Below are 18,045 nucleotides of genomic sequence, written 5' to 3'. Positions count from 1 at the left end.
TCTGAGAGATGACACAAGATATCTTTTCCTACCCTCAAATACACACACACACACACACACACACGCACTCATTCACACCATGGAAGGATGGTCCCTGGGCAATCCTGATCGCCTCCAAGCAGCAGCAGTGGGTGAGGTGTTGAGGCATCTCTGAGCCTCTCACCATCTGCCTTCCTGCCTTCCACACCTGTGAATCCCTCAGGCCCTGACCCCAGCCTCCTCCCTGCCCCTCTGGGTTCCTTCTGTCCAATGGCCCAGGCCACTTTCAGCTGGAACCCGAGCGGAGACCTCACCCTGCTCAGGGTTCTTGGATACATGTGGCCCTGAGCAGGTAGTGGGCAGCCTCAACCCCCTTGTTCTGCCTTTATACCTTTCCAGAGCCCAGAAAGAAAGATGGAGCCAATCATGCTAGTGTGAACCTGGCTGGGATGTCCCACCTTGGGGAGCACAGCGCCCCCTCAGGGTCTGGCAGCATCTCCCTTAGCAAGTGGGAGCAGACTGAGAGCCAGCTCGGGAGAGAAAGGCCACAGAAGGATTCAGGAGGGCATGCAGCAGACTGCGGGCAGACAGACTGACAGAGAGATGAGACCCAACGGTGGCAGACAGACAAACAGGCCCCTAGAAACATCCAGACAGCACTTCCCATTACAGACAAGACCCCAAAACAGCCACAGTCACACCCAAACTCAAAGCTCCAGCAAACACTTTCTCTGAGGCCTTTCAAGAATCACCCTGACTTTTGACAATTTCAGACCATTTCTGCGTGTGAAAATGTATGCTTTTGGGGGAGAAGTTTCCTCTACAGCTCCTCCCCCCCCACCGCCCGCCCCAGAGCTGGTTCACATGTGGGCAGGCAATCCTGGTAGCTTTGAAGTGGTTCCGTCAGGGAATGCAGTCAGGGATCAAGGCCAGGTCAGTGGGTCTGCAGATGACATCTTCCGGCCAAAGCCCTGCTTATCCCAGGGTTCAGAAAGCCAAGGATGGCATCACTCCCTGCCTGGAAATGCCACACCCCCTGAGACCTGTGTGCAGTGTCCCATTGACCCCAGGGGCAGCCCCCAAATAGCAGCTTGCCCAGAGAGCTTGTCACTGCTCTGGCAGTCCCCAGAGGGCCCCCCACAAAGTGCACTGACAAAAAGGGACCTTGATGGTCCTCCACGGGGACAGGTCTATCTTCTTTGGGGATGAATGTGCCGGTACCAAGACGGGAGGACCCTACTGATGGAGACCTGGCCTCGGGAATCTGAGGCGAGATGCTGCTGGCATCCTGAAAGTTAGCTGCTGGGTGCTCTGCTCCTTCTGCTTGTGCCCTGGGCTTGCCTGGGTGGGGTCTGCAGGCGCGGGGCTCAGGCTGTCCTCAGGAGAGAGAAGGAGCCCCAGAAAGCACGGGGAAGGGCCCCTGTGTTTCCACACCAACGCACAGAGTATGGACACGGCTGCTCTGGAAACCATGTGCTTTATTTGGAACCTCATTCCAAGGGAACCTCCCCCCTGGGTCTTAGAAAAGCTGCAAACCCTGTGGTTTGGTACAAGGCAATGGCTAAGTGATGCGGGAAATCCCTTACAGCCGGGGCCTTCATCCTCTGGGCCTCAGACTTCCCTGGTCATCCTGACGGTAGAGCTGGGTATGGGCAGCTGGGACTCCTGGGGTGTCCAGCTCACACCCCAGCATCTTCCTTGTTTGAGGAGTATGGAAGTGGGTATGGGACAGAGGCCAGGGTCCCCATCCAAGGCCTGGGCCTCTGTGCCCCCCTGAAGGGCCTGCACCACCCAGCAGGCACGGCTCCTCAGAGCCCTGTTGCTCTGGGTACATCTCAGCTCCCAGGTGAGAACCCACGGAGCGTGGGATGCCCCTGCGGACAGGTGAGTGGGTGGGGCCGGGCCGCCCACGGCCGGTTGGCCCCGCCCCTCAGTACAGGTCTGCGAAGGGCTTGGAGTAGTTGAACATCAGGTAGTCCATATAGTAGAAGTCGTAGGTGCGCTGCCGCTGCGGGGTCGAGAGCTGGGCGAAGTACTGGTGGGCGATCTGTGCGGTGGTCCGCGCCTCCTGCGAGTGCCGGTCCTTGAACCGCGGGAAGGTCAGGTTCCGCGGCGCGTGGATGAGGCTCAGGAAGAAGTCGGCGTCGTCCTCCATGCTCTCAAACTTGCCCACAAAGTCATAGTCGATGAGGCAGGGGCTGCACAGCCGGCTGACGTGGTCCCAGTGGATGTCCATACCCACGGGCCGGTGCACGTCCAGTAGGTACTGGATGAACTCGGGGAACCGCACGCCAGAGCCCGTCCGCAGGGCCTCCCGAGAGGCGTTGGCCCGGTATCGGGCCAGGATGGCCTTGCCGAAGACGGGGTGATAGTAGCTATTGGGGTGCTCAAACTTGTCGCGGAAGGCAGAGACCAGCCTCTCGAAGGGCTCGCGGACGAAGAGCATCTTGGTGTAGGTGCTGAGGCGGTGAAGGATGCCCTGGCGGTCGAAGGTGTCCAGCCGCTTGAGGGCGCTGCCGTAGTGGACGGTGTTGTGCTGGATGTCGGTGGTGGACGAGGCCAGCCCGGCCAGCACCATGAGTACCCGCTTCCAGTTGGAGCAGCCCGCCTTGGGCACCTCGCAGTACAGCACGCGGTGGCGGTCCTCCACGAAGATGCGGGACACGTGGCGGGGCGTGACCGCCCTGCGGCTGCTGCTCGCCCTGTACTTGGCGCACGCCTCCCGCATCACCCGCTTGCGCTCCTGCTGGCTCTGGTGCAGGCTGACCCAACGGCCGTCCAGGGCCCGGGGTGCTGGCCGGACGAACGTACCAGCCGAGCTGTTGGCCGGGATGGCCGCCGCAGTTGGCATTTTCTTGATAAGCAGTCGCCGGCGGCGCTGCCGCGGTCGCAGACGGGCCCCCACGTTTAGGTGGGCTTGAGACTGCTGGGACACCTGTAGGTTCGGGCCCCTCGGGCCCCGGCTGGACAAGTCTCGGGTGACACTCTCTGTGGGTGCCTTAAGGTCACCATCCTGGGAACTGCCTGATGGGAGGTCCTGGGGCAAGAAGAGAACTGGTTAGCAGGGTGGACAGGTCAGCTGGGCACTGGGGGTCACACAGGTCAGGCCCTCGCCACGGCCGGGGTCCCTGACCCCTCTGTAGACTGCGTTTTTTCCCAGGTGAGGGAGAGGGGGACAGGCTGGCCCTGCAGGACGCGACCCCTTTGGTCTGAGCCCCCACAATCCCCTCTCCCCTCAAGAGGCCGTGGTGTGAGGTGCAAGTGTCATTTAGGCCACAAGATGGCGCAGGTCTCCCAGGAATAGCCTCCTGGTGACGAGGGGCAGGGGGAGCTGGTGGCCCGGGGGAGCCAGGCTCAGAGGTAATGCTTCTATCAGCACAGGCCAAGGCCGCCGTCCAAAGGGAAAGGGAAATTCATGGGGCCAAGGTCCCAGGCTTTGTTCCCAAGGCTCCTGGGAAAGACAGGACACATTTTTCTTTCCAAGCATGGGTTTACTGTGAGCTCTGAGTTTTCTCCCCTGCCCTCCCCAACTTCCCCCAGGTTGCCCATGAGATTCATCAGACTCTCAGAACTCACGCTGTGGGGCTCCTGTGGCTTGATGTTGAACTTTATTCCTGAAAAGCAAACAGAGAGGATAGTGTTAGCAGTGGAAGTATCACGTGGTCCACAGGGACCACCTGCTTACAGGCTCTTGATTGTGGGTGCCCGGGCTGGAAAAGGCAGCTCGGGGGGATGGGAGGAGAGGCGTGGCACGGTGCAAGTGCCCCTCCACTCTCATACCCATGCAGAGAGTGGGCAGCAGAGACTTGGTCCCACTGGCTCCCAGCTGATGCTTACTGCTGGGTGTCCCACCTCCTGATGTGACCATCACGAGGGTCCAGAGGCGCCCTGCCCCAGGGTGCCCGCATACCTGCCCAGTGGAGCACCCAGGAACCTTACAGCCTGCCCCCACCTCACACTTTCATTAAGTCATGGGGAAGGGCCCTCCGGGAAGATCTGTCCATCTTCTCTTTATACCCTGTCCTAGCTGTAGCCTTTCTGTGCCTGAAGATGACACACTCGTACTCATACCTTGGCACACAGGCCTGGGAGTGGAACACACTCTTTCCCCTCCGATTTGGGCCTCCCCACTGGCTCCAGAAAGTTCCTTCACCTCGGCATCTGCTTTGCGGTTTTGGCCATCTCAGCTGGTCTTGGGGTTCCTGGCTGAGCTGGCTTCATCCTGCTCACCCTGGTTTTCTCCAAAGGGCTGAAGAGAGGCCCGCACAATGACTGATTGCCTGGTGAGCCTTTATTGGCGACTAGGGGGAGAATGGAGAGAGATCAGCGCATCACTGGCCACACTCCAGACTGTTCGTGCTGCCCACCAAGGAGGTGCTTTGCCTGCGCTTATCACTCAGGATAAGCTCTGGGGAGTCGAATCTTTGACCAGAGGAGAGGGTTTTGCTTTGGTCTGTTTGGTCCCAGTTTGGTCCTTTTCAGGGGAGGTCCTAGGGGAACGAAGGATTTCCTTTGGGGGAGCCTATTTAGGAGCCTTGGCTTCCTTCCCCATCCCAGCCTGGCCTCTGAGGCATCGGGGTTCTTCCTGCCCCTGTGCCAGGCGAGTGGACATTTCTGCTCTGAGGCTTTGCCAAAAGCCACAGTCACAGTCAGAACTGGGCATCCTTTAAATAAGCGGAAAGCTCCAACTTCCAGCTGGCACAGTGGGACGCCTGACTGAGTTCTGCCTGCTGCTGGGGTGGGGATTGTTCTGAAGGCACTTCCCCTGCTGTCTCTGTGTACACGGCAGAGGTCCAGCGGCTGGAGCCCAGCTGACGAGGGGACATCCGGGTCCTCTGTCCCTGACCCAGGGACTCCGCTGATTCCTTGTGAGATCCATTTTTACAGGTTCAGCCACTGCTATGCCCCTGGCCTTATACTGGTCAGTCTGAGGATGTGCCCGCAATTCTCTTTCATTCATGTGCAAGTGAGAGTGGGGGAACGTGAGGCCACCCCCGGGCTGGAAAACCTAAATTCCCTGAGCCTGGCTGGACCTTTTCCGAGTCCCAAGAGAGGTGGAGGTGAAGGCACAACTTATGTTGCATCTTTCTTCTCTGCAATACTATGCTTTGACCTCTTTTCCCAGAGGATGACCCTTCCCTGGGCAAAGGGCAGAGTGTCCACACCTTCCTGGGCATCCCCCAGCTTATGTGCATTATGTGTGTGTGCACGTGGCTGAGCCCTGAAACAGGCCTTCCAGACTCTTCCATGGAGAGGGGGAAGCTCCATGTAGAACTGGCTGCACCCCTCAGGGGGTGGGGTGTCAGCAGTGGGTGCCTGACCTTGAGGCAGGAGCCTCTTAGAATTAAGCCCCTCAAAGGGTCCCCCTCTCAGCCCAGAGCCTCCTTCCCTCTGCCGCCGCCCCGTCCCCGCGTCCTTCCACATCTCTTCAGGTGGCAGTCCCCAGCATGAGCTTCCTGGGCTCATTTCCCTCTGATACGTGCAAGTTCCCTCTTGCAGCCAATGATCACAGATCCCTTCACCAGAAGGGACCCTCTGCACAGTCAGTTTCCCTTCATGCTGCCGGGTTTCCTTAATTATTTTCTGATGGCAGCTGGCTCTGCTAAATCACCTTTCCTCTTCAGAGCCTCAGACACAGGAATTTACTCTGCTTGTCAATCCTGTTAACTTGTCAAGGTGCGATGGTGCTTATTGATATTCCTTTTCTGGAGCAAATGAGTCGTGCCAGATTTGGCCGAGAGCGGGGTGGAGGAGCCACTTATAAAAGGCCTCTTGCCGTCAGGTGAGTCAGATGAGGGTGTGCTCACAGAGTCACAGCCCCGACGGCTGCGACCTCCCATCGGCTCTGTCCCCACAGCCTGGAGGGTGGTGGGCTGTGAGGTCTGACCCATTCTCATCTGTGCAGACCGGACAGGAGGGCTCTGAGCCTGAAGGGTTTCCAAGGCAGGCCAGGCCAGAGCTCTGAGCACAGCCTGGAGAGAAAGTCCTTGCTGGACAGAGCCCAGGGCTGGGTGAGTCTCCTGAGCTATTGGCCACTTTTGTCCAACAAAGCCAACCTGGTTGCAACTGTCCCCTTTGAAAAAAACAATTATCTTGTGGAAAACCCAACAACAGATCTTATGTGGAGCCTGAGTTGGCCACAGGTTGCATATTCGTGACCCTTAAACTTATGGCAGCTTGTTTGCAGACCGTGAGCCTATCCCACATGGCCACTTTGGAATAAAGAAACTTAAGGAAGGAAATGTAACAGAAATGGCCGCAAATGGCCCCGCTGGCCAGGGTCCCGGTGTCCCTACTTTTTTCTTGGAGGAAGCTGCTCTTTCACACACTGTTCAGATAAAGGCTGAAGCAAAAACCACCCCCAGCTCTGAGCAGGTGACGGCCAGGAGGAGCCTTGGGCATCTTGAGCCTAGGGCCTGCGCATTCCCTAAGGAGCTGCACTCAGGACCCTGGACAGCTCCAGGGCGCAGCCCGGGAAGGGCCCTGCCTCTGCTGCACCACCAGGAAGGTATTGTCACCGGGAGCCCCCGGAACCCATGCCATGGGGGACTTGGCCTCAACATAACACCACATGCCCAGCCCCCAAATAAGTCTAAGAGGTAGATAAAAGCCATGCCCCCCAGCCTTCTCTTCCATCCAATATCACCATGCTGCGTCTCACCTCACCTGTCTCCCTCATGCCTACCCTGCGACAGGAACCCCCGATGCCAGTCATGTACACCCTCTGCTTTCAGAGTCTGAGTCACCTGTCCTCTCCCTTCAGCGTAACATTAATAACCTGTAAGGGAGCCCTATCCCCCTGTACGGAAAGAAATAAACGACCACTTTCTCTTTCTGGACAGAGGAGATTGGCAGAGTGGTTGAAACCCATGCAGTATGATGGCAGTGAGCATCGGTGGGAGTAAACAAGGTGTGAGCTATTGGGGCTGCCAAGTGCCCTCCACACTGTGAGCCCTTCATTGGCTGGAGGTTTTCTTCGGAGCGTTTGGCTGAAGAAGCTTCCTGGCTGCCTGCCAAGGGGGTGCAGAGATTGATGAGTGAGAGGCCAGCCCTATAGTTAGGCCACGCAATTAGCTCTGGGTCTGCAGCAGAGCTGGGGGGGGTCACTGGCATGTGGGCTGCTGGGGAGGACGGTCCCTAGCCCACCACTCCTCTCTGAATCACAGGAGGGAGACCTGCCGTGTTCAGTTCAGAAGTCCCAATCCTGGATGCCCAGGACCCACTGGGGGTGGGGGCCGGGGACCAGCCTTTCGGTCTGGCTGTGTAGACAGGTGACACTGATGTGGGTCAAAATAGGACTCAAGTGCCTAGAAAGGGCTGCCTCCTGAGCCCTTGACCCCCTGGCCCCAGGTTGGTCATTTGAGGAGAGTGACTGCTGTTCTAGCTGCTCAAATTCCAGCCCTAGGCCCTGATGGGCAGTGGGGAGAGGGTCCTGCCACTCTAAACGCTGCAGCCTTGGGGAAGGCATGGCTGTCCTGGAGGAGTCAGGCCCACAAACAGGGACAGAGATGGGAGAGAGCTGGAGGGGCCAGGAGGGGCCCCAGGCTATGGGTGCAAGTGCAAAGTCCCTGCCCTGTCCGGAGTTTCAGACTTGTGGTCCTTGGATTCCCCAGTTTCCTGCACTGAGCTGGGTTTCCCTGGTTCCTGTTCCACAGCCTGGCTCTTCCGGCGGCTGAGTCTGCATGATGGATGTCCCTGCACCCATCTGTGCTGTCCACCCACATGTCCACTTATGCTGCCCATCAGGCCAGGAGACTCCAGGGGTTTCAGGCTGGGCGGAGCCAGGAGAGACACCAAAGGCAAGTCCCCCACTGCACCCTGGGTGCCCCACGTGCGAGATCCTGCATCCAAGCATCGGTCCCACCCCAGATTCCCTGGCAGCTGCATCCGGTGGGATGAACACCGTTGCCCTGCTCTGCTGTTTCCATATCCCAATTAGAAAGAAGTTGATCCTGTACCTGCCACGTGTACTGGGAGAAAGGCCTTCACGCCCTGGGGCAGCCCTGCCTGGCTGGCCAGTGTGCAGGACCTCACGCAAGCGGTGATGAGCTACAAGGTGTGAGACTGGGATGCTGGCAGGAGAAACGGCAGCCACGGTGCATGTGCTGGTTGCTCGGGTCAGGGGAGAGACCCTGAGGGAGCTGCAAGGCCCCACTCTGCAGGGAGTCTGAAAGGTTTCTGAATGACGGTCCCCCAGAGAAACCACCAACAGGATATATGTATGTAGAGGAGGGTTTAGTTTAAGCGAGTGGCTCTTGCAGTTGTGGAGGATGGGTGAAATCTGCAGGGCAGGCCACGGCCTAGAGACCCAGGGAAGAACTGACGGTGCAGCTCGGGTCTGAGGGCCGTCTGGAGGCAGAATTCTTTCCTTCTTTTCTCCTAAGGCCTTAACTGATTGGATGAGGCCCACCCACATTATGGAGGGTAATCTCTTTATTCAAAGTCTATTGATTCAAAGGTAATCATATCTAGGGACTTCCCTGGCGGTCCAGTGGTTAAAGACTTCACCTTCCGACGCAGGGGGCGGTGCGTGTTCGATCCCTGGTCGGGGAGCTAAGATCCCACACGCCTCGGGGCCAAGAAACCAAAAACATAAAACAGAAGCAATATTGTAACAAAAATTCAATAAAGCCTTTTAAAAAGGATCCACATCAAAAAATAAAAAAATAAAGGTAATCACATCTAAAAAATACCTTCACAGTAACATCTAGACTGGTGTTTGACCACACATCTGGGCACCACAGCCTAGTCAAGCTGACATATAAACTTAACCCTCACAGAGGGTGTAGAAGTTTCCTAGGGCTGCTGTAACAGAGTACCACAAAATGGGCTGGTGTAAAAATAACAAAAATGTATTCTTTCACAGTTCTGGAGGCCAGATGTCTGAAATGAAGGCGTCAGCAGGGCCCTGCTCCCTCTGGAGCCTCAAGGGGAGGATCCTTCCTTGCCTCATCTAGCTTCTGGCTGCCCCAGATGCTCCTTGGCTGTGGCAATTTAGATCCAACCTCTGCCTCTGTCCTCACACGGCTGTCTTATGTACCTGTCCCTTCTCCTCTGGTCGTTTTGAATTAGGGCCCACCCTAATGACCTCATCTTGATGACATCTGCAAAGAGCCTATAAATATGGTCACATTCACAGGTACTAGAGGCTGAGACTTCAACCTATTTGGCGGGGGGGGGGGGGGACAATTCAATTCCTAACAGGGGGGAAGCGACTTCAGAGGGCTTTCAGAGCACTGGGCAGGGATAACCTGGAGGAGGTGAGAAAACACTTCCCTTGCTGGGTTGGGTGGTCCAATTAGTAATGAAGGATTGTGTTAGTTCTCCGTGTTCTTGGGGCAGAAACTGTGTCAGACAGAGTCTGGCACAAGGCCTGGCACACAGCAGGAGCTCAGTAAACGCTTGTGAAAAAGCCAAGGCTGCCTGGACTGAGAGCTGGCCCTGGAGGGGGGATGGGTGTCGGGCTTCTCTCTGCAGCCTAGGGTTCTGGCTGGAGTCCACCAGCCCCCGGCTGAGCTTCTCTGGCTCGGCCTGGCAGCCTGAGAAGCGTCTGTGTGTCTGGGTGGCAGGTGCCAGCCGAGTAGCCGGATGCAGACAGGAGCTGCGCCGGCCGAGGGTTTGTCCAGCCCACCCCGGCTGTGTGGGGTCTGTGTGGTCGGAACTAAGACACACCCAGCTGGCTCCCTCCCATTGCCACCTGGGGGTCACCTGGCCAGGGCCTGCTCCTGGGTCCTCGCAGTGGCTGTATCTCCTTCGGCTCTTCTCCCACCAGCTCAGGCTCTGCCCTTTTGAGGGGCAAGCCCTCCCGACCGCCCCCTCGGCCTCTGTCTGCCTCATTGTGAGCTGCTCCTTTCCTCTGGGCAGATTGTTAATTTATGCAGATTTGATGCAAAACTCAGCAATTAGAGGGCAGCCTGGACTCAAGGCACAGAACTCAGATGGAAGAAGCCTCACCAAAGGGCCTTAAATTCTCACTTGTGTTCACTGGAAAATTCAACTCATTAAATTCTCTGCTAGGGACTCAGCTCACAGCCATGCCACCTCTGCTGCCCCCAGGGCCCAGGGCACGCAAATGGGGCTCCAGGCAGCTGGGGGCCCCAGACGAAGGTGCTGGCTGCTCCTGGAACCAAAAGGTGGCTCTGTAGTCAGTGTGGACCTTGGGGAAAGGTGGGGGTGAGGCCACACATGCTCCTGGGCGGGACAGCAGGTGGCCCTGCAGGGCTCTGTCCTCTTGCCTCAGCCTCTGGGGAGTGGGGAGAACTTCTTCAAGTTGCTCTGAGACAACCAAACTCACAGTGGGGTCACCTTCGGCCCCAGACCAGAGCAAGGGCTTCCTCTCCCTTAACCTAGAGACTCCACTGAGTCATAGCTTTTAACAAGGGGTCAGCATATTTAAAAAGAAGGAAAAGAGAAAATGAGAACACGGCTGTGTGAACATAACCTCACTAAACTTTAGTCTCCTCACCAGGAAGATGGGATAAAAATACCCATCTCCCAGTTCCACAAATGTGTAAATGAAACGATGCACAGCGGTGGGCATAGAGAGCGCACACAGGATAGAAGCCACCGGCCCCTGGTATTCCCATCAAATGGATACCTTCGCCCCGGCTGAGTTTCCCTGAGCCCAGCTCCCGCACGATCGCAGGACCTCTGGGACCTGTCTGCCGGGGAGGGAAGCGGGAATCTTCCCGTCTTGGGCTGATGGGCACCTGATAGCTCGGACCGCTACTTGTTTTGGTTAGCGATTCCATTCCCTCGCCTCTGAGATTAGGATCCGCATTTCAACTGGGTAGCTCCTTGTCCGCTCAGCCTTGGCTGTGAATCCCCTCGGAGCTGTCAGAGTGGGGCACTGGAGCTGCCCGTCAGTCAACCAGCCAGCCAGTTAGAGGGTCTGCAAAGCCAACAGCTGTCCTGCCGTTCCACCCCTACCCATCTGCCCATCACTTGGTTGGGTGGGGGGTGTCTCTGAGCATCCTCCGTGTGCCCGCCTGTCCACAGGGGAGGGGTCCCCAGCTCCCACCTCGAGGCTCTCCTGTGTCAGAGCCTGGGGGTGACTCCACCACGTTCAGGGGGTGCGTGTGGCCCCAGCACACGTGCCATGCACTGCTCTGCGCCCACATATGCACGTTGCATGGAACAGGACCTGGTACGTCGTGCTGCTACACCATGTGTGCCAAGGGGATGCATCACACCACATCTCTGTGCCGCGCACACGCATGCTTCCTGCTGTGTGCTGCGGCCTGCGCTGGGCGGGGAGGCTACGTTCATGTCCGTGTACGGTTTCTGAGAGCACGTGGCACATGCTTTAGAGCAAGCCATGCCTTTCCTTCCCTTTATGTATTCCTTCAACACACACAGGCCTTTCCAGGATAAGCGGGAGCTAGTGAGTGCTGCTGCAGGTGAGATAGAAGCAAGCTCGTGACGCTCGCCAGCAAAGTCACGGTGCCCCCGGCGGCACCTGCAGCGTGGGAGCTGGTGGCAGAACAGTCATGCAGGCCTCCACGGCCTGTCCATTCATTCCACGCTGACTGAGCACTGTGTGTGCCCGGCAGTGTCTTAGGCGCCAGTGACGGCATCTTGGCCATGAACGGGACAGTCGTGGCCCTGCCCTCATGGCGTTCACAGGAGGTGAGCCACTGAACAGTGGTTCCACGTGTGATGGCAGTCACGGAGGACGTGGCAGGCAGCAAGTGGTGGGGGACACCAGCAAGTCCGGGGCATCAGGTGAGGTCTCCCTTAGGTAGTGACAATCAATTGACATCTGAAGGTGATGAGGGCATTCCTGGCAGAGGTCGATGGCCTTGACCATGACAGCAGGGCTCATGGGATGCAGAGAGGCAGAGACTGAAGGGTGTCCAGAAATGGCAGGACCATGGTGGCTGCAGGGAGGCCCAGCGAGAAAGGGGCCGTCTGGTCCCAGCAAAGGTAGCAGATCCTTAACTTCTCTCCTAAGGCCCCAAGGGGAGCCTAGAAGGGCTTTAAGCTGTGAGTTATTTTGAATTTGAGTGATTCTGAGATGAAGAGCTGAAGACAGAGCGGAAAGGCTGGTCCGTGCATGTTGCCGTTGTCCGGGCAGGACATGTCTGAGGCCTGGCCCCAGGTGATGATGGTAGAAAGTGGGGAAACGTGCGAAGAGTATTTCAGGAGGAACAGTCAGCAGTAGGAGGTGTGCTGGTAAATGTTTAACAACTGGCTCCGTGGGTGGCGGGGTGGGGGAGGAGCCTAACTTGTAGTGTTTGCTGATTTCTGGCGTGTAAATACTCCTACTGTGGCAGATTCCAAGCTGCTGATGTAACTGTGGAGCTGAGCCCTCGTGGACTGGTACCAGTGGGCCCCTGGATCAGCAGGACCTGGGGGCTGACTGGGAGCAGAGTCAGGGACCCTGGCTTCTGGCTTCAGCAGTAGGGGTGTGCTGGTGGCACTTCCTGCGAAGGGGGGCAGATCCTCACTGAGTCTGAGACGCCTATGGGTCTCCCAAGTGCACATGTCCAGAGGGCGGCTGAAGGAGGGACGATGGGGGCAGGTGTATGAGCTGGGGCACATTCCATGGCCTGTGGCTCTCTGGGGTCGGTGACGGTGTGCGACCAGCACTTTCCAGAGGACAGAAAGCAGGGCAGACGCAGCCAGTTACCTGAAGCACAGGCAGTGGGCCTGGCCTGAGTCCTGCCCTTGTCCACAGCCCCCGGGGAGCCACGGCTCCGGCTCCGAGTCACTGTGACCAGCTTGAATGGGATGGATGTAACGTTCTTCCTGTTTGGCTGTCAGGGGCCCCTGGTGACTGCTCTCCAGCCAGCTCTGCAGGAAGGGGCCTAATTTGGCTTGAATATTGGTGAGTTCCTGCTGGGGGTTGCCAGAAAATAAAAACGAGTGAGTCATGCTGGAGCCCGAGGCCGAGATGGCCCCACTGAGGGGCTGCCTGTTTGCAGGGAAAATGCCAACAACACCGACTGGCCCAGGCCTGTGACAGACTCTGCTTCTCTGGAGCCGAGTCAGGCCATCAGAGGCCGCCGGCGGGGCAGCCTCATTACCGCGACGGCCTGGCCACAAGATAATGATCGGGCCGGCTCAAGCCGGCTTAAGGATGTGACGTGCCGACCGCAGCATCAATTACTGAGCTGGCCTGTGGCTGTCAGACCCGTCACAGCTGCTGCCTGCGATACCCTGAAGAGCCACAACAGTAAATCCGTCGTAGCTGATGCTTCCTTGAAGGGCCCCCCACCTGCTGCAGGGGCCGCTCGGTGAGGGAGCCATCACAGGCTCCCAGGGGGGAGTCGGGCTCCTGCAACTGAGACTGCAAAGGGCTGCCCAGGGGCTCAGGGATGGATGCACTGATCCTTAGAGGGCCGCCCCAGATGGCCGTGCATCGGCAGTTACGCTGTGCACTGATCGTGCCCGGAGGGGCCCCTGGCCCCGACTCCAGCACCTCCCAGGCCCATCCTCTCTCCAGTGTCTCCTCCAGCACCATTGGGACCCCCCCACCGCCTCCCCGAGGGGCAGTGGCATTTCAGGGATCATCCTGTGTGCCCCTGAGCAGAACTGAGGCCCTGGTGACTCACAGCTGGCAAGGGCAAGGCAGGGGCCCCTGGCAGTCAATCCAGCTGTTCTCTACCACGGGTCTGGAGAGCTGTGGTCCACAGCTAACCCTAACCCCAAGGCAGGGCCTTGAAAGCGGAGTCGGTCCGGCCGAGGACCGGGCCACCTGCAGCTCAGGAAGTCTTCGGCCTGGGGATTTGGCCGGGTCCTCCAAGAGGTGAGGCATTAATCCTGGCCTTGGCAGTGGCTGGCTGTGGAGACGTCACCTTCCCTGGACATCTGGCTAAGACCCACTCACTCTCCCTTCTGTCTGCCCAGCTCATCACCCTGGGGTCCAGCCAGCAGTGGACCTGGCTGGCTGGGGGCCGGGGAGCGCAGAAAACCTATCCTCCCACTGCTCCCTCACAGCATGCTGGAGCTGGGCTCTACACCCACATCACGCAATCATGCAAAGACCCACAGGCCCTGTGTTCCCAGCCCCCAGCTCACGAAAGGTAACGGCCTGCAGAAACCGAAGGCCTAAAGGAAGAGGAAAAACTGATCAGGACTCTTAAACCCTAATGTAGATGAGCAATGCCGGGCCTGAACTCAGGCAGGGCAGGGAGATGAAAGGGGAGGGTAGATTCTGGAGAACCGCCGGTGGGGGGGTGGGGGGAGGCTTGGTGAGTCAGGGCTGAGGATATGAGGGAAGTGTCTGGGGTGCCCCGCATAATGCTGTCCGGGGGAGGTCCAGGGGGAGGGAGGAGCCGGCGGGGGAAGACAACACCCTGGGTTTGTTCATCTTGAACCAGAGGCCCAAGACTTGAGTAAGGCCTGCAGATAGAAGCTGGAAACTGTGTCTAGACACAACCCAGCCCAAACTTCCAACATCCCTGAAACACGAGCCAACGTAACACTGCATAACAATACCCTCTTAGCTCTGAGCCCGAGAATATTAAGTAGAACGACACACCGGAAATATCACCCAGCATTTTCACAATTGCCACGTGTATTTAGAATTTGCCAGAGCAGCAGAGACCCCAGTGCCCCTCTGGCCAGCAGCATTTGGGGGATGTCACCTTAACTCTGAGAGGCACCCTTCACAGGGAAATGCCTGGCTGGGGCACGGGGGCTGCTGGGTTCCTAGCAGGCACTCTCTGAGGTGACCGGATGTTCCCTTCATGGCCTGCACATTGGCAGCAAATCTCTGGAAGTTAGACCCGCCTGCGTTGCAGATAGAACACGGTCCACCCAGCTGCTCACAGGGTGGCGAGGGCCACTGTGGACAGAAAGCTGAAGATATTCTGAGCTGTCTTTCTGCTTCCTTTGAAGTCCAACCGGCAGCTGCTCTCAGGACGACGAGCACGGATCACAGGCACAGACGCAGCCCCTCCCGGCTATGTGCATTTCCTTCGGAATGAAGACTCCTGTCTGGATTACTGGGCATGCGTTTGGGGCACCTCTTTGCAGTTGAGAATGTGCCATCCCACAAAACAAAAGCAACCTGGCTCGTGCCTTGTCCTTCTATGCCTGTGTGCGGTGGAGATGAGGGGCTGCCCATGTTGGTGTCTTGGGGGCCATCCTCTCTAGAAGGAATGGTTCTCTGGCTGGGTGAGAGCGGCTCAGCCCACCGAGGCTTCTTCTGCAGGATTAAACATCATTCCTTCTAATGACTTGATTTATGTCTGGAGGTTTACAGCTCCAAACAAAATACTGTGATGATGGCAATAAATCACACCAGGGATGTTTACAACGGCGACTGGAGTGTTTTCTGTTTGTTAGGGAGGTGATTAGAGAACGAGGGGCTGCTGTGTAATAGCTCATATGGGGCAGGGAGTGCCCAGGACACACGTGGCATCAGGCAGAGGGATGCTTGAATGCCTGAGGCTTTTGTGCGAATTTGTGGTTGGAGATGGCAGGGGTTTCAGAAGAACTGGAGATCTGCAGGAAGGCACTATTCCGGGCGCTGGAGGAGGCTCACGGGGGGTGGACATCCTGAGAATATCATTTCCAGCTTTCTACCACTGTCTCCCCTGCTGCATCCCCGACAGAGGGCACAAGCCGGCTGATGTCAGGGCCCAGGAACCCATGTATGCCGTTCCTCTGTGCACTGGACAGCTTCTGCAGCACACTGGGGCCATGTGCCCGTCTGCAGCCTTGTCTTGGGTGGGGAGAGGACCTGGATGGGCCAGGCTGAATGGCTCTGCAGGGCTGACCTTCTGGGAAGAATGAGGACCAACTGGGCTGCAGACAGGTGCCCCTGGGCTGGCATTTCTCACTCAGATGGTCAACAGAGAGTGATCTCTTTCCCCCGAGACATCACCCTGCAGAGCAGAGCTCAGAGGAACTGAAGTTAACCTCAAGGTTGGCCAAGGATTTAGATGGGACCCCAGCCTGGGCTCAGGAAGAAACCCACAGCCCTGCTTCCCCAGCCCCCATCCTTCGCTGAAGTCTTCTGTCAGAGACGCTGTCACCCATGCCCCCAGTGACTGGGAATGGCTGTCCCTGTGAGGCAGGGCAGAGGCTGGAGTTGGCATGCAAGGAGGGCGAACACTTGAGGGGCTGCCACAGAGCAACCTGGACAGTTCCCACCAGACCAGCTGACGCTCCATTCTGGCTGGAAGTCTGTGAGAGTCCAAGCCTTTTTGTTGGTAAAATGAATCCTGTCCCTGGCATCAAACTGGGAGAAAGGCAATGGGAGGAGGCAGGACTGGGGTCAAGCTCTGGGGGGAGGTCTCCTATCCCACGGGAACACAGCAGCTCTTCTGGCACTCTCTTCCTAGGCAAAGAGATGTGTTCTCGGAGGAGCCCCATGGCCTTAAATGCCACACCAAAGACAGTGTGCCCACTGGAGGTCATGGGACGGGGTGACTCAGGGATGCTGGGCGCTGGGGGAAAGTGATGCATGACGAGGTATTGGCCCCAGCCGTTGCTCATGGCACATTTAACTGGGAGGTGTGGGCGGGGAAATCAGGGTGGGGTGAGGCTCATGTGGTGCACAGAGGGCGTCTTCCACATCAGACGAGATGCAGCACAGGTGGTGGCTGGGAGAGGGCACGTGAGTGGCGCACTGACAGTACAGGGGATAGTGGGTGGGAAGGGAAGAGGATGGCATGTGGGTGGTGATGGATGGTGGGTAGATGGTTGGTGGATGGGGGTGTGGATGGAAAGTGGATAGTGGATGGATGGGTTGAGGTCCAGGGAAGGGATTTCAAAAAAAATTTTTTTCTATTGGAGTATAGCTGGTTTATCATATTGTGTTAGTTTCTGCTGTATATCAAAGTGAAAGTTACACATATACATATATTCACTCTTTTTTAGATTCTTTTCTATATAGGTCATTACAGAGTACTGAGTAGAGTTCCCTGTGCTGTACAGTAGGTCCTTACTAGTTATCTATTTTATGTATAGTACTGTGTATATGTCAGTCAGGGAAGGGATTTGAGATGGATGCTGGGTGAGGACTGGACAGGTGGGTAGCTGGAGGGGTGACGGAGGGATGAAGAGGCTGCACAGACACAGGCAGGCTCCAGTCCAGCCCCACTGGCCAAAGATGCAGCCTCTGGTCGTGGCTTCCCTGTGGGCAAGATGGACGGGAAGCTCAGTCCCTGACCATCTTTGGCTTCCTTGATGGTCAGGAGGTGGCTTAGGTAACAGCTCCAAGTCAAAGGTAAGCCAGCACCCCCTCTGACCCCCCTTGAGCCCTGAGTGTACATCCTGGCCGCTTCAAAAGATGGCACTTCCCTTTCCACCAAATGCTGAGCGCAATCTCCAATATGTCAGAAGACAAAGCTTCTGTCCATCTTTGATTAAACCAAGGGCCTCCCCCCCAAAAAATGTTTTTTTTTAATAAAGTCTGGCAAATTTTGATAATGAAACCTTCAGGACATATAATACCAAAACTTTTCTAATTCCAGCTAGATAAGGAATAATGGTAACGTATTTCAACTTCAGAAGCAAGAAATAACCTTTTATCACCTAATTTAACAACGTTACCGGGAAACTGTTAGGAGAATGTAAAAACGCTATTTAAATGATAAAATATTCTGTCTTGGATGGCAAGGATTTTAATTGCCACACTCAGAGTCCAAACACACTTCTAAGCCAGCTCTGACAAACACCGCTAATGACATGGTGTCCATAATGAGGTGCGGCGGAGAGGGTCAGCATCTCCCCCGGGATCTGCCAAAACCCAACAGCTGTCTGGGCTCTGCAGTGCTCATCGACATCCCTGCCTTGTGAAGTATGAACCGGTTCGGTATTAATATTAATCGGTTAATATATACTTCCCATGACAACAAGAGATAAAGGAATCTTATTATGTGGGGGATCAGGGAACACGGAATATCTAAGTGGATTTCTTTGGGACACACAGCATGAAGGAGCCTAAGCCTCTTACACGTGTCGTCTCCGCAGAGAATAGAACTAGGGCGCACTAGTGGGCAGAGTCAGGAGCAGGAAATGCCTGGGGCAGGGTGAATCCTCTCCAGAGGCAGGGAGATGTTTCCCCTAGTTGGCGAGCAGGTTGGTGGGACCGTGGAGGGTGTGGGCGGC

The 18,045-nt window shown here is 56.8% G+C and overlaps 1 protein-coding gene across 1 annotated transcript in view; it reads right to left on the bottom strand.

Annotated features, from left to right (window-relative positions):
• Positions 1–1,440: 1,440 nt before the first annotated feature.
• The window catches only part of CHST8 (carbohydrate sulfotransferase 8), an 85,959-nt gene continuing 69,354 nt past the window's right edge, over positions 1,441–18,045 (bottom strand). The window contains exons 3-4 of the mRNA XM_029210841.1: positions 3,556–3,593; positions 1,441–3,016 (exon numbers count right to left, since the gene is read on the bottom strand). Coding sequence (XP_029066674.1) covers positions 1,910–3,016; positions 3,556–3,593 — 1,145 coding nt within the window. The 3' untranslated portion in view covers positions 1,441–1,909. The remainder of the gene's footprint in view (positions 3,017–3,555; positions 3,594–18,045) is intronic.

Source organism: Monodon monoceros, unplaced genomic scaffold (genome assembly GCF_005190385.1).
Source record: "Monodon monoceros isolate NGI ecotype Baffin Bay Population unplaced genomic scaffold, NGI_Narwhal_1 Super_Scaffold_10, whole genome shotgun sequence".
NCBI lineage: Eukaryota > Metazoa > Chordata > Mammalia > Artiodactyla > Monodontidae > Monodon > Monodon monoceros.
Note: the sequence above shows the minus strand (reverse complement) of the source record. Positions and strands in the feature narration are given on the sequence as shown.